The following is a 17500-nucleotide window of genomic DNA, read 5'->3' as shown; positions in this document are numbered from 1 at the left end:
CTAGACGGGCTCGCCTCGCTTCGTGCCGACAGAAATACAGCTCTCTCGTGTAAGACTCGCGGTGGTGGCTTGTGTGTTTACATCAACACGGAATGGTGCAAGAACTTTATGCTAGTCTCTAGTTACTGTTCATCGCTGTTGGAGCTTGTGACTGTTAGATGCAGACCTTTTATCTACCAAGGAATTCACCACTGTTTGCATAACCGGAGTTTACATTCCCCAGCGCTAACGCTAAGGAAGCGCTCTGTGAACTGTATGGGGCTATGAGCTTAACTGCAGAACGCTCACCCCGACGGACTGTTTATTGTCGCCGGAGATTTCAACCATGCAAATCTCAAGACAGTGCTCCCTAAATTCCATCAGTATGTGGACTTTGCAACGAGAGGGGCTGAACGCTTGATCTTGTTTACACAAACATCCCAGGCGCTGCACCGGCGGAGCCCCGCCTCCACCTCGGCTACTCAGACCACATCTCTGTTATGTTAATTCCAGCATACAGACCGCTCATCAGACGCACAAAACCGCTTCAGAAGCAGGTGAAAACCTGGCCAGCAGGAGCCATCTCTGCTCTTGAGGACTGTTTTGAGTGTACTGACTGGCACATGTTCAGGGAGGCTGCAACATATGGCGTATTCTACCAACTTGGAGGAATACACAGCATCAGTGACCAGCTACATCAGCAAGTGCATTGATGATGTCACTTTCTCCAAGACCATCACCACACGCTCCAACCAGAAGCCGTGGATGACTGCGGAGGTGCGACGCTGCTGAGGTCCCGAGACTCGCCTTCAGAGCAGGCGATAAGGCAGCCCTAAGAACAGCGAGGGCCAAACTGTCACGGGCAATCAGAGAGGCAAAGCGCCGACACGCCCAGAGAATCCACAGTCACTTCCAGGACAGCGGTGACACGCGCGCATGTGGCAGGGCATCCAGGCCATCACCAACTACAGGACAACATCAGTTGCCTGTGACAAAGATGCCTCCCTTCCAGATGCGCTGAACGACTTCTACGCTCGGTTTGAAGTGCAGAACGACGTGATGGCGAGGAAGTCCACCCCTCCTCCCAACGACCAGGTGCTCTGTCTTACCACGGCAGATGTGAGGAAAACTCTACGTAGAGTCAACCCACGGAAGGCTGCTGGACCAGACAACATTCCTGGCAGAGTGCTCAGAGGATGTGCAGACCAGCTGGCAGATGTTCTTACCGACATCTTCAACATCTCTCTGAGCAGCGCCGTTGTTCCAACGTGCTTCAAGGCCACCACCATCATCCCCATGCCAAAGAAGTCTTCAGTGTCCTGCCTCAACGACTACCGTCCCGTCGCGACTTACACCCATCATCATGAAGTGCTTCGAGAGGCTCGCCATGAGGCAGATTAAGACCCAGCTGCCCCCTCACTAGACCCACTGCAGTTTGCGTGATCGCTCAAACCGCTCAACGGATCGATGCCATCACCACAACACTCCATCTGGCCCTCACCCACCTAGACAATAAGGACTCATACGCTCGAATGCTGTTCATAGATTTCAGCTCAGCATTCAACACAATCATTCCCCAGCACCTGATTGGAAAGCTGAACCTGCTGGGCCTGGACACCTCCCTCTGCAACTGGATCCTGGACTTCCTGACTAGGAGACCTCAGTCAGTCCGGATCGGGAACAGCATCTCCACCACCACCACACTGAGCACTGGGGCCCCCAGGGCTGTGTGCTCAGTCCACTGCTGTTCACTCTGCTGACTCACGACTGTGCAGCAATGCACAGCTCGAATCACATCATCAAGTTCGCCGATGACACGACCGTGGTGGGTCTCATCAGCAAGAACAACGAGTCAGCATACAGAGAGGATGTGCAGCGGCTGACGAACTGGTGTAGAGCCAACAACCTGTCCCTGAATGTCGACAAAACAAAAGAGATGGTTGTTGACTTTAGGAGAGCACAAGGTGAACACACTCGCTGAACATCGACGGCTCCTCTGTGGAGATCGTCAAGAGCACCAAATTTCTTGGTGTTCACCTGGCGGAGAACCTCACCTGGTCCCTCAACACCAGCTCAATCACCAAGAAAGCCCAGCAGCGTCTCTACTTTCTTCAAGGCTGAGGAAAGCACATCTCCCAACCCCCATCCTCACTACATTCTATAGAGGGACTATTGAGAGCATCCTGAGCAGCTGCATCACTGCCTGGTTTGGGACTTGCACCGCTTCGACCGCAAAGCCCTGCAGAGGATAGTGAGGACAGCTGAGAAGATCATTGGGGTCTCTCTTCCCTCCATCAAAGACATTTACAAAAACACTGTATCCACAAAGCAACCAGCATTGTGGACCGACCCCACACACCCCTCACACAAACTCTTTACTCCTCCTTCCGCCTGGCAAGAGGTACCGAAGCATTCGGGCCCTCACGGCCAGACTGTGTAACAGCTTCTTCCCCAAGCCATCAGACTCCTCAATACTCAGAGACTGGTTTGACACACACGTGTCCTGAGTTGCACTTTAATTACTGTCACTTTATAACTGTCTGCTACCTCAATAACTGCTATGTGCATAGAACATTATCTCATAGTATGTTATGTTTACATTTTTAGAAACTGTCATCTTTTTGCACTACTGAGTACTGGTCGGCGCTGCACTGTCTATTGTACTGTTCATTGTCAGTAATTTGTTGTACTGTCCTGTACTTTGCACATGTTTGCACGTGCACTTTATATAGGTATATATAGGTAGTTTATATAGGTATTTTATTTCGTTGTGTAGTCTCATGTGGTCCTATATTGGTCCTTTGTTGTTTTTATGTAGCACCATGGTCCTGGAGGAACGTTGTCTCGTTTTGCTGTGTACTGTACTAACTGTATATGGTTGAAACGACAATAAAAACCACTTGACTTGACTTGACTTCACGCTATTCTCCGCGGCATCCACGCACAACTCACCACACGCCCCACCGAGAGCGAGAAACACATTATAGCGACCACGAGGAGGTTACCCCATGTGACTCTACCCTCCCTAGCAACCGGGCCAATTTGGTTACCCCATGTGACTCTACCCTCCCTAGCAACCGGGCCAATTTGGTTACCCCATGTGACTCTACCCTCCCTAGCAACTGGGCCAATTTGGTTACCCCATGTGACTCTACCCTCCCTAGCAACCGGGCCAATTTGGTTACCCCATGTGACTCTACCCTCCCTAGCAACCGGGCTAATTTGGTTACCCCATGTGACTCTACCCTCCCTAGCAACCGGGCCAATTTGGTTGCTAAGGTGACTGGTGTCACTCAGCACGCCCTGGATTCAAACTCACGACTCCAGGTGTGATAGTCAGCGTCAATACTCGGTGAGATACCCAGACCCTCCCTAGCAACCGGGCCAATTTGGTTGCTAAGGAGACCTGACTGGAGTCACTCAGTATGCCCTGGATTCAAACTCACGACTCCAGGTGTGATAGTCAGCGTTAATACTCAGTGAGATACACAGACCCCCTATTCTGCTCTTAATTTAATAAAAGTGTTCCCGTACATCCATGAGTGCGGCGTTGATATAGTTGCTGCTCTCCCCGTCTATAGTGATGAGGAACGGCAGACAGCGGTCGGGAGGAAGAACATCCATACAGCGATTCTTCTCATGATTCCGCGGCAGGAGAGCGATGCTGCAGTCCTCCACACGTAGAGTCGGGGTTACCATGTTTAAAGTCTATCAACACACACACACACACACACACACACACACACACACACACACACAGATATCAGTGCTTTAGACTTTAATGCAAACACTCATTGTGTGCCAGCGGTTACAACATTGTGCAAGAACACAATCAAAGCTGTGAATCAGAGTCAACACAAGCATACAACACAACTACACAACACAACAACACTACACAACACAACACAACAACACTACACAACACAACTACACAACACAACACAACAACACAACACAACAACACAACTACACAACATGTATAAAGTTTGGTTCCTGTATGAAAAATTATGAGGTATTTATTAATTATGATTCACCACGACTGGGTCAAATATGAGGGTTAAACATGTAATAATTAGTATTTTTATCACAGATTGTTCTAGTTTACTATTGAAAGTCTGGGACAAAAACTAAAACAGTGATTTGAAAAGTACCAAAAATAAATAATGAAGGCCTGATAACAAGTTTCCAATTCAGTTTTAATATAATCTTCATATAACAAAAGAAAAAGTTGAAATCTGTTTTAATAAAAATCAACCGCTGGGACCCGAAAGTGCCTGAAGTTGAAGAAAAATCCATTTATGATGTTTAAGTTTTATTTCCTGAATGTCATGCAAATGTATGTGTGTAAGATGAATCGTTACCCTGAACTCCTCTTTGATTGGACTAGAGTTGGTCTGAGGGTCCAATCGGTTCATGTCGTAGTAAACAGATCGAAGCTGATTGGCCGGGATGGTGGTGTCACCACAGAGACACGCCTCCAAAATGGCATCATGGATAAACACATACTGCTCCTGACAACAACAGAAAACATCATCCAGTACAACTGAAACACAACACTATATTCTATATACAGTACACAACACTATATATTATATTCTATATACAGTACACAACACTATATTCTATATACAGTACACAACACTATATATTATATTCTATATACAGTACACAACACTATATTCTATATACAGTACACAACACTATATATTATATTCTATATACAGTACACAACACTATATTCTATATACAGTACACAACACTATATATTATATTCTATATACAGTACACAACACTATATTCTATATACAGTACACAACACTATATATTATATTCTATATACAGTACACAACACTATATTCTATATACAGTACACAACACTATATATTATATTCTATATACAGTACACAACACTATATATTATATTCTATATACAGTACACAACACTATATTCTATATACAGTACACAACACTATATATTATATTCTATATACAGTACACAACACTATATTCTATATACAGTACACAACACTATATATTATATTCTATATACAGTACACAACACTATATTCTATATACAGTACACAACACTATATATTATATTCTATATACAGTACACAACACTATATTCTATATACAGTACACAACACTATATATTATATTCTATATACAGTACACAACACTATATATTATATTCTATATACAGTACACAACACTATATATATTATATTCTATATACAGTACACGACACTATATATTATATTCTATATACAGTACACAACACTATATATATTATATTCTATATACAGTACACAACACTATATTCTATATACAGTACACAACACTATATATTATATTCTATATACAGTACACAACACTATATATTATATTCTATATACAGTACACAACACTATATTCTATATACAGTACACGACACTATATATTATATTCTATATACAGTACACGACACTATATATTATATTCTATATACAGTACACAACACTATATTCTATATACAGTACACGACACTATATATTATATTCTATATACAGTACACAACACTATATTCTATATACAGTACACAACACTATATATTATATTCTATATACAGTACACAACACTATATATTATATTCTATATACAGTACACAACACTATATTCTATATACAGTACACAACACTATATATTATATTCTATATACAGTACACAACACTATATTCTATATACAGTACACAACACTATATATTATATTCTATATACAGTACACAACACTATATTCTATATACAGTACACAACACTATATTCTATATACAGTACACGACACTATATATTATATTCTATATACAGTACACAACACTATATATTATATTCTATATACAGTACACAACACTATATTCTATATACAGTACACAACACTATATATTATATTCTATATACAGTACACAACACTATATATTATATTCTATATACAGTACACAACACTATATTCTATATACAGTACACGACACTATATTCTATATACAGTACACAACACTATATTCTATATACAGTACACGACACTATATATTATATTCTATATACAGTACACAACACTATATATTATATTCTATATACAGTACACAACACTATATTCTATATACAGTACACAACACTATATATTATATTCTATATACAGTACACAACACTATATTCTATATACAGTACACTATACACTATATTCTATATACAGTACACAACACTATATTCTATATACAGTACACATTACACTATATATTATATTCTATATACAGTACACCATACACTATATATTATATTCTATATACAGTACACAACACTATATTCTATATACAGTACACACTACACTATATATTATATTCTATATACAGTACACAACACTGTATTCTATATACAGTACACAACACTATATATTATATTCTATATACAGTACACAACACTATATTCTATATACAGTACACAACACTATATTCTATATACAGTACACAACACTATATATTATATTCTATATACAGTACACAACACTATATTCTATATACAGTACACAACACTATATTCTATATACAGTACACGACACTATATATTATATTCTATATACAGTACACGACACTATATATTATATTCTATATACAGTACACAACACTATATTCTATATACAGTACACGACACTATATATTATATTCTATATACAGTACACAACACTATATATTATATTCTATATACAGTACACAACACTATATATTATATTCTATATACAGTACACAACACTATATATTATATTCTATATACAGTACACAACACTATATATTATATTCTATATACAGTACACAACACTATATATTATATTCTATATACAGTACACAACACTATATTCTATATACAGTACACAACACTATATATTATATTCTATATACAGTACACAACACTATATATTATATTCTATATACAGTACACAACACTATATATTATATTCTATATACAGTACACAACACTATATATTATATTCTATATACAGTACACAACACTATATATTATATTCTATATACAGTACACAACACTATATATTATATTCTATATACAGTACACAACACTATATTCTATATACAGTACACAACACTATATATTATATTCTATATACAGTACACAACACTATATATTATATTCTATATACAGTACACAACACTATATATTATATTCTATATACAGTACACAACACTATATATTATATTCTATATACAGTACACAACACTATATTCTATATACAGTACACAACACTATATTCTATATACAGTACACAACACTATATATTATATTCTATATACAGTACACAACACTATATTCTATATACAGTACACAACACTATATATTATATTCTATATACAGTACACAACACTATATATTATATTCTATATACAGTACACAACACTATATTCTATATACAGTACACAACACTATATATTATATTCTATATACAGTACACGACACTATATATTATATTCTATATACAGTACACAACACTATATATTATATTCTATATACAGTACACAACACTATATTCTATATACAGTACACAACACTATATATTATATTCTATATACAGTACACGACACTATATTCTATATACAGTACACAACACTATATATTATATTCTATATACAGTACACAACACTATATTCTATATACAGTACACAACACTATATATTATATTCTATATACAGTACACAACACTATATTCTATATACAGTACACAACACTATATATTATATTCTATATACAGTACACAACACTATATTCTATATACAGTACACAACACTATATATTATATTCTATATACAGTACACAACACTATATATTATATTCTATATACAGTACACAACACTATATTCTATATACAGTACACAACACTATATATTATATTCTATATACAGTACACAACACTATATTCTATATACAGTACACAACACTATATATTATATTCTATATACAGTACACAACACTATATTCTATATACAGTACACAACACTATATTCTATATACAGTACACAACACTATATATTATATTCTATATACAGTACACAACACTATATTCTATATACAGTACACAACACTATATATTATATTCTATATACAGTACACAACACTATATATTATATTCTATATACAGTACACAACACTATATTCTATATACAGTACACAACACTATATATTATATTCTATATACAGTACACAACACTATATATTATATTCTATATACAGTACACAACACTATATTCTATATACAGTACACAACACTATATATTATATTCTATATACAGTACACAACACTATATATTATATTCTATATACAGTACACAACACTATATTCTATATACAGTACACAACACTATATTCTATATACAGTACACAACACTATATATTATATTCTATATACAGTACACAACACTATATTCTATATACAGTACACAACACTATATATTATATTCTATATACAGTACACAACACTATATTCTATATACAGTACACAACACTATATTCTATATACAGTACACAACACTATATATTATATTCTATATACAGTACACAACACTATATTCTATATACAGTACACAACACTATATATTATATTCTATATACAGTACACAACACTATATATTATATTGGTACATTATTATCATCACAATTAAACACGTCACCCCCTTAATTCTCATTTCCATCAACTATTTCAGAAATCCTGAATGAAAACATTTAATATGAAAATAAACTCACAAAATTCACTTTAAATTATTTTTGATGCAAACTCAGTTAAATCTCACTTTCACAACTTTAAATCAATAAGGACAATCATCACATCTGGACTCAATGATTTTATTAACCCTTTAAGATCTGAAGGTGTTTTTTAAGTGGCATACCCAAAATTAAAGGCTTATAACTTCACAACAAACCCAAATAAATAAATAAATAAATAAATAAACATGGAGGGTCGAGTGTTTGGTGTCATTGTAAACAAAACTTTAAAATTTTTAATGATATCGATTATGATAAATTCTGAGACTCTCAGCCTAAAAAACTGCTGGAAAAATAATCTTATTTTTCTGATTTGTCATTATATATCTCTGGATGTAAATAAGGTGTCTCTGTAAAACTGTTTTTGTTTTGTTCTCAATCATGTCGACTGTATCTGAGAATGTTTGTGTTGATACGACAAAGCGATCAAAAGTTCCAACATTACAAATATAATTGATCATAGTGTCCAAAAACATCTCCAAACAAATAAAAGATAATAATTGTACATAAGAACTAATTACACATGCAAACACAACAATGACTAAAGGTTTGCATAGCATGCACACATGATTTTAGTCATGAGATTACACAGAATGAGTTTCATTCTGTGTCATTTGAGTCATCATTGAGTCTGTGTCGTGTATTTGGCGCCATCTCCTGGTGGTCATATGTAACATTGTGCTTCATGTGGATTATCTAATGATCTATACATCTGATTATCTTGTGTGTGGACTCGATTGAAAGATAATCACCTCCTCAAAATAATGTTGTGTGATGTTTTATATTCCTTTTATTTTTCGTGAAGTTATAAGGGAAAACACGGCATATAAGCAACATCAACATAATTGTTAAAGACATATATTTAGCTGTTACTCACTATATGTTTGTCTGTGAGTAAAACAAATAATCTGGTTGTATTTTACTCTTTGAGATCTTTCCAACAACATATGACACATGAATATTTGATGAGTTTGATGTTTTTACTGACTGCAATAATATTTATATTGAGTTTCATTCTGTGTCATTTGAGTCATCATTGAGTCTGTGTTGTGTATTTGGCGCCATCTCCTGGTGGTCATATGTAACATTGTGCTTCATGTGGATTATCTAATGATCTATACATCTGATTATCTTGTGTGTGGACTCCATTGAAAGAGAATCACCTCCTATAAGTAATGATATTTTGTTCCGTTTATTTCCATGAAGTTAGAAGCACAAACGCAGCATATAAGCAACACCGACATAATTGTCAAAGACATATAATTAGCTATTAATTGCAACAACATATGACACATGACTATTTGATAAGTTTGACGTTTTTACAGATTACAATAATACGTGCAGTGCAAATATCTTTATAAATTATCAAATTGGAACGAATCCTATTTTGTGTTGATCAAAAATGCAGTTATTAATATTTTTATGGTATTTTCTTCTTCTTGTAGTCGAGCTTAAAGGGTTAAAATGAGCATAAATTAAAAGAACAACAAATACTACAATTATACTTTACAAATATACATATTATTATTTTCTTCACATTACAGTAATGAGAATCTGGGGAGGACGTGTGCTCGTCATAAACATGCACAAATAAAATATCATGCAATCTTAATTTTGCCAAAAATCATTTCTTCTTTCTTTCTGAGTGGTGAAATATGAGCCGGACATGTTCTGGATATTTTTGTGAGCAAATGGACGTGATTTAATGCAGATTTCTCTCTCGCTGCTTCTGTTTGCTAAAGTTTAAACAGAACGTCCAGCTCTTTTACACTCATGAGGTTTATCAGAGATGCAACTATGAACACGTTTCAGAAGAGTTTTATATTGACTCTTTATGAGCGGCGAAACATCAAATCATCTCAATATTGAAACATTTCATCCGTCAGTCCGGGACAGTTTATTCAGATGCGATGAACCGTTTGATGGAAATCATTTCTGAAGTGGCATTTTCAAACATTCTTGTCCTGTCACTTTTCACTACATTCTGATGATGGGTGAGTCTAGTGAACTTTGACCTTTCAGGTGGCGCATCCAATCAGAAGCCAGCGGTGATGTCACAGTTAAAAACACCCCGATCAAAAGTGCAGCTCTTCTCTTAATGAGTGAACATTCATCTCCAAATGAGTCCGAGTCATGCCAGATTATTAGTGACAGATCAAACACGCATGTGAAAAGGTAACAAGTGCCCGTAGGGGGTCAAACCGTGCCCAAACACCTGCAAGGGAAACACGTGCGATTTGAAGGTCACTGAACTCAAGGAGGGAGGATCCTGCAAACGTTATACCACCCCAGACGTCATTGGAGAAACATTTGCCCATTAAACGCAATGATGCCGGCGATCTAAACAGAATCACAGTGAAATGATGCGTTCAGTGAAACTGCGGCCGCTCCAGATGGTGTGCGTTCAGAGAACCGGAGAGTTCTTCATCTGCGCAGCTACATAAACCCGTCAGCACTTGTAAAATGAGTCGCTTTCAGAACCCAAACACGTTTATATGAGCACCTGCATTGTGCCACACTCGAGGGACTGATGGACTCGTGAAGTTGTGAGTGTTTATGATGCTCTAATAGGTTAAAATCATGACAGGAAGGACAAATAAGAACACAAGTGCATGTAATTATTCACAAAGCACAATATTAGAACGCCGTTTTCCTCCTTTATATAAGGTGTCTAAAACTACTATGTAGTTACATTTACATTTATGCATTTGTCAGATGCTTTTATCCAAAGTGACTTACAGTGCACTTATTACAGGGACAATCCCCCCGGAGCAACCTGGAGTTAAGTGTCTTACTCAAGGACACAATGGTGGTGGCTGTGGGGATCAAACCAGCAACCTTCTGATTACCAATGTATTATACAGAGCACTTATTACAGGGACAATCCCCCCGGAGCAACCTGGAGTTAAGTGTCTTACTCAAGGACACAATGGTGGTGACTGTGGGGATCAAACCAGCAACCTTCTGAGTACCAATGTATTATACAGAGCACTTATTACAGGGACAATCCCCCCGGAGCAACCTGGAGTTAAGTGTCTTACTCAAGAACACAATGGTGGTGACTGTGGAGATCGAACCAGCAACCTTCTGATTACCAGATTACCAGTTATGTGCTTTAGCCACTACACCACCACTCCATACTTCATGTACTACAGCATTTGATCCAATCTACAATTCAATGCATGTAGATATTATGTGCAAAACTGAACAAGAGCTTTGAAATTTACAGACAAATCAAAAGTGTTCCGTTTTGCTAATGTATAAAAACAAAAAACAATGTACATATCTTTGCAATCAGTAAAAACATCAAACTCATCATATATTCATGTGTCATATGTTGCTGGAAAGATCTTAAAGAGTAAAATACAACCAGAATATTTGTTTTATACACAGATAAATCTATAGCGAGTAACAGCTAAATATATGTATTTGACAATTATGTTGATGTTGCTTATATGCCGTTTTTTCACTTATAACTTCACGAATAATAAACAAAACATAAAATATCACATATGATTATTTAGAGTCTGTGATTATCTTTCAATGGAGTCCACACACAAGATAATCAGATGTGTAGATCATTAGATAATCAACATGAAGCACAATGTTACATATGACCACCAGGAGATGGCGCCAAATACACGACACAGACTCAATGATGACTCAAATGACACAGAATGAAACTCATTCTGTGAAATCTCATGACTAAAATCATGTCTGCATGCTATGCAAATGTTGTATTACAAATTTATTAAATGTTTAATTTAGGTTCCAATACATTAGTTTATAAACTGAGAAAGTTTAGTAGATTGAATTTACTATTTGAGGTATAAATGAATGTCATAGACCTGCCTGTCAGGCTTTCCAGCAGGAGATTCCTGCCTGTCCTGATCTCACTATTGTAAGTTAAATTAGTCGGATTGCTGAGACTATCACCTTTTGTCTTTAAATGACTCTTGGAGCCCCTGACCCAGTCGTTAAATAGTCCGGCTGATTAGATTAGTTGCGAATCACAGTTATGCTGATGAGATCAGGGCTGGGGAATTTCCTATAACGAGGTGACTCCTGTACCTCATTTACATGCTTTGTTTCAGAGTGTCTCCACCTCTATGTATAATCAAGTCCCCTCACCCTTGAAAGGTATAAAACCCTATCGTACTGAGTTATAGAGTCAGACTTGGATGACTACAGCGATGCAACAGCGACTTCTCAATAAAGAGTAATTTCTGCTTAAAAGATATCCCAACGTCTCCTGGTCTCTGCTTCGACGACGAAGAAAAAGTTTACAACACAAACCTTTAGTCATTGTTGTGTTTGCATGTGTAATTAGTTCTTATGTACAATTATTATCTTTTATTTGTTTGGAGATGTTTTTGGACACTGTGATCACATTATATTTGTAATGTTGGAACTTTTGATTGACTTTGTCAAATCAACACAAAAACATTCTCAGATACAGTCGACATGATTGAGAACAAAACAGAAGCAGTTATTGGAGCCGCCTTATTTACAAAAAAAGTAAATTTTTGGCTGAATTTTATTGTAATTTGTCAGCCGTTAACATTTCCTTCTGGGACATTTGCAAACCTTTAATCAACAGACTGGACGAGGCGAAAGTATAAAGGTGACAGTCAGAGGTCAAAGGTGAGTGAGTGAGTGAATACCTCTGTCTGGACCATGTTGACCCGGCGCGACCTCAGCTCTCTCACACAGTTGTAGATGTCAACAACACCTTCTCGCTCGGCCATGTCCAACATGATGTCAATCACGATGAAGCAGCCGGTCCGCCCCGCGCCCGCGCTGTACAGTGACCAATCCAAACAGGGATTTAGACCAAACATTTTACATTTTAGATTCAATCACTAAACTGATGGCAAGGCTAGTCTAGAGACATTCAAGTGGATTAGATCAGATTAAATGTTAGGTGTCCAGATTCCTGAAACATTTGAAATGTTATTTTCCTGTCATTTTGATAGTATCATTGATGTTTGCGGTTTGCCAAAACAATGTGTGACATCACACCTGCAGTGAACCACGATTGGCCCAGCGTTCGAAGGTGATTTGGCTTTCACCCGGCGCACGAACCCCAGCAGTCCTGTAGCGTGATATGGAACACCGTGATCCGGCCAGCCGGTGAAATGAAACTGGCTGATCTCCCGAATCTCGTGGGCTCCTCGCTGTGGACATTCACACAGAGAGAGGAACTCAGACACCTGCGCCGACTCATAATCAGCTTCTGAACGTGCAGAATGAAAGATCAACCAGACGACGACTAATGAAGAGCTTTTCTTTAACACTTGCGCACGTCTCACCTTCTCAACCGCAAACGTTCTGATGACGTATTCTGACAGAAGTTGAGTTTCGATCAGCGTCACCTTTATGTCTCTGTAGATCTCGGTGTCGTCTGGCCAGTACTTACAACATTTCACCTGAGACAAATATAGTTGGGTCATTTCGACAACACAAACATTATTGTCATATATTGAATAAAATACTAAACACATGATCTTTAAAGATGGAAAGTGAACACATGGGTCAATTATAAGTCATGTTTAATTTTGGTAAATTATTAAGACATATTCCAGGTGTTTCTTCATGTTTTACTTTGAATATTGTTTTAATCAGTTATTCCTCCATGTGTCCACTTTCATTAATATCCCTTTAACAAAAGCTTACAGGAAGTGACATCATTTTGGTGGGAAAACAACAACACAAACATCAGTTTAAGCAATAGATTTGATCATTGTTTGTGCTATTAATTGGATTAACACATTCTATATAATGTTTTGAAATTACAGAAATGATCAATATTGATGTGATATTATCCAAATTTCAAAAGATGGTTAAAAACCCTTTCTGTGTAGCACATATTACATGTTACTATTATTAATTACTATAGTAATAACAAAAACAATATGTATGTTCAAGCAGTTCTAGCAGCAGCGGCAAGAAAAAGTATGTGACCCCTTTTGGATTAGCTGGTTTTCTGCATTAATTGCTCATAACATGTGATCTCATCTTCATCAAAGTCACAAGTGTAGACAAACACAATGTGCCTAAGATAACAAACACACACACACAATTATAATCTTACATGTCTTTATTGATCACATCCCATTAAAAATTCACAGTGTGGTGGAAAAAGTAAGTGAACCCTTGGGTTTAATAACCGGTCGATCCTCCTTTGGCAGCAATAACCTCAATCGAGCGTTTCCATTTCAGAAGGAATTCTGGATCATTCTTCCTTAAAGATCTGCTTCAGTCATATTATTAGGATGTCTGGTGTCTCTCTTGAAGTCATTGAGCATCTCTATTGGGGTAAGATCTGGGCTCTGACTGGGACACTCCAAAAGGAGAATTTTCTTTTTTGAAGCCATTCTGTTGTGGGTTTACATCGATGTTTAGGGTCATTGTCCTGCTGCATCTCCCAACATCTACTGAGCTTCAGTTGGCACACTGCCATCCTGGCATTATACTGTAGGATATCTTGATAAACTTGGGAATTCATTTTCCCCTCCATGATGGCAAGTGGTCCAGACCCCAAAGCAGCAAAGCAGCCCCAAATCATGATGCTCCCTCCACCGTACTATCACTATTGGGATGATGTTTTCATGTTGGTATGCGGTGCCCTTTTAATGCCATATGTAGTACAATGTGTTCTTCCCAAACTCAACTGTAGTTTCATCAGTCCACAAAACATTTGCCCAGTAGTGTTGTGGAGTGTCAAAGTGGTCTTCAGGTGTGCAGTCATGTTTTTATTGGAAAATAGCAGCTTCCTTCATGATGTCCTGCCATGGACACCATACCTGTTTAATGTTTTCTGTATAGTAGACACATGAACAGAGACGTTAACCAGCTCCAATGATTCCTTCAAGTCTTTATCTGTCACTCTAGGGTTCTTCTTTACCTCAATGAGCATTCTGCAGTGTGTCCTTTGAGTCATCTTGACTGGACGACCACTTCTAGTGAGAGTACCTACAGTACTAAATCATCTCCGTTTATAGACAGTTTGTCTAACTGTGGACAGATGAATATCTAACGGCCACTTCTAGTGAGAGTACCTATAGTACTAAATCATCTCCATTTATAGACAGTTTGTCTAACTGTGGACAGATGAATATCTAACGGCCACTTCTAGTGAGAGTACCTATAGTACTAAATCATCTCCATTTATAGACAGTTTGTGTAACTGTGGACAGATGAATATCTAACGGCCACTTCTAGTGAGAGTACCTATAGTACTAAATCATCTCCATTTATAGACAGTTTGTCTAACTGTGGACAGATGAATATCTAACGGCCACTTCTAGTGAGAGTACCTATAGTACTAAATCATCTCCATTTATAGACAGTTTGTCTAACTGTGGACAGATGAATATCTAACGGCCACTTCTAGTGAGAGTACCTATAGTACTAAATCATCTCCATTTATAGACAGTTTGTCTCACTGTGGACAGATGAATATCTAACGGCCACTTCTAGTGAGAGTACCTATAGTACTAAATCATCTCCATTTATAGACATTTTGTCTAACTGTGGACAGATGAATATCTAACGGCCACTTCTAGTGAGAGTACCTATAGTACTAAATCATCTCCATTTATAGACAGTTTGTCTCACTGTGGACAGATGAATATCTAACGACCACTTCTAGAGAGAGTACCTATAGTACTAAATCATCTCCATTTATAGACAGTTTGTCTCACTGTGGACAGATGAATATCTAATGGCCACTTCTAGAGAGAGTACCTATAGTACTAAATCATCTCCATTTATAGACAGTTTGTCTCACTGTGGACAGATGAATATCTAATGGCCACTTCTAGAGAGAGTACCTATAGTACTAAATCATCTCCATTTATAGACAGTTTGTCTAACTGTGGACAGATGAATATCTAATGGCCACTTCTAGAGAGAGTACCTATAGTACTAAATCATCTCCATTTATAGACAGTTTGTCTCACTGTGGACAGATGAATATCTAATGGCCACTTCTAGAGAGAGTACCTATAGTACTAAATCATCTCCATTTATAGACAGTTTGTCTCACTGTGGACAGATGAATATCTAACGGCCACTTCTAGAGAGAGTACCTATAGTACTAAATCATCTCCATTTATAGACAGTTTGTCTCACTGTGGACAGATGAATATCTAACGACCACTTCTAGTGAGAGTACCTATAGTACTAAATCATCTCCATTTATAGACAGTTTGTCTAACTGTGGACTGATGAATATCTAACGGCCACTTCTAGAGAGAGTACCTATAGTACTAAATCATCTCCATTTATAGACAGTTTGTCTCACTGTGAACAGATGAATATCTAATGGCCACTTCTAGAGAGAGTACCTATAGTACTAAATCATCTCCATTTATAGACAGTTTGTCTAACTGTGGACAGATGAATATCTAACGGCCACTTCTAGTGAGAGTACCTATAGTACTAAATCACCTCCATTTATAGACAGTTTGTCTAACTGTGGACAGATGAATATCTAAACTCTTCCAGATAACTTTAACCCTTTCCAGCCTCATGCTTGAACGTAGGTCTTCTGAGATCTTTTTTTTTGCATGGCCACGTCATCAGATGCTTCTTATCAATAGCAAACTGAAAATGTTGGAGTGCTTTTTATAAGTCAAAGTCGCTCTAACCCGCACCTCCAATCTCATTTCATTAACTGGATGCCAGGTTTACCAACTCATGACTCTAATTAGCTCTTGTT

The 17500-nt window shown here is 37.1% G+C and overlaps 1 protein-coding gene across 8 annotated transcripts in view; it reads right to left on the bottom strand.

Moving 5' to 3' along the window:
* Window positions 1-17500, bottom strand: part of LOC127649107 (receptor-type tyrosine-protein phosphatase mu-like) — a 338123-nt gene that overhangs the window by 12650 nt on the left and 307973 nt on the right. For 4 of the 8 annotated variants that reach the window (XM_052134042.1, XM_052134043.1, XM_052134044.1 and 1 more), the window contains 4 exons: window positions 13798-14204; window positions 13440-13575; window positions 4341-4490; window positions 3514-3687 (listed from right to left, as the gene is read on the bottom strand). In XM_052134042.1, the coding sequence (XP_051990002.1) occupies window positions 3514-3687; window positions 4341-4490; window positions 13440-13575; window positions 13798-14204 (867 nt within the window). The remainder of the gene's footprint in view (window positions 1-3513; window positions 3688-4340; window positions 4491-13439; window positions 13576-13797; window positions 14205-17500) is intronic. The other 4 variants (XM_052134045.1, XM_052134047.1, XM_052134049.1 and 1 more) reach the window with 2 other exon arrangements.

Source organism: Xyrauchen texanus, chromosome 9, assembly GCF_025860055.1.
Source record: "Xyrauchen texanus isolate HMW12.3.18 chromosome 9, RBS_HiC_50CHRs, whole genome shotgun sequence".
Classification (NCBI taxonomy): domain Eukaryota; kingdom Metazoa; phylum Chordata; class Actinopteri; order Cypriniformes; family Catostomidae; genus Xyrauchen; species Xyrauchen texanus.
The sequence above is the reverse complement of the archived record's forward strand: the minus strand, read 5'-3'. Positions and strand labels throughout refer to the sequence as shown.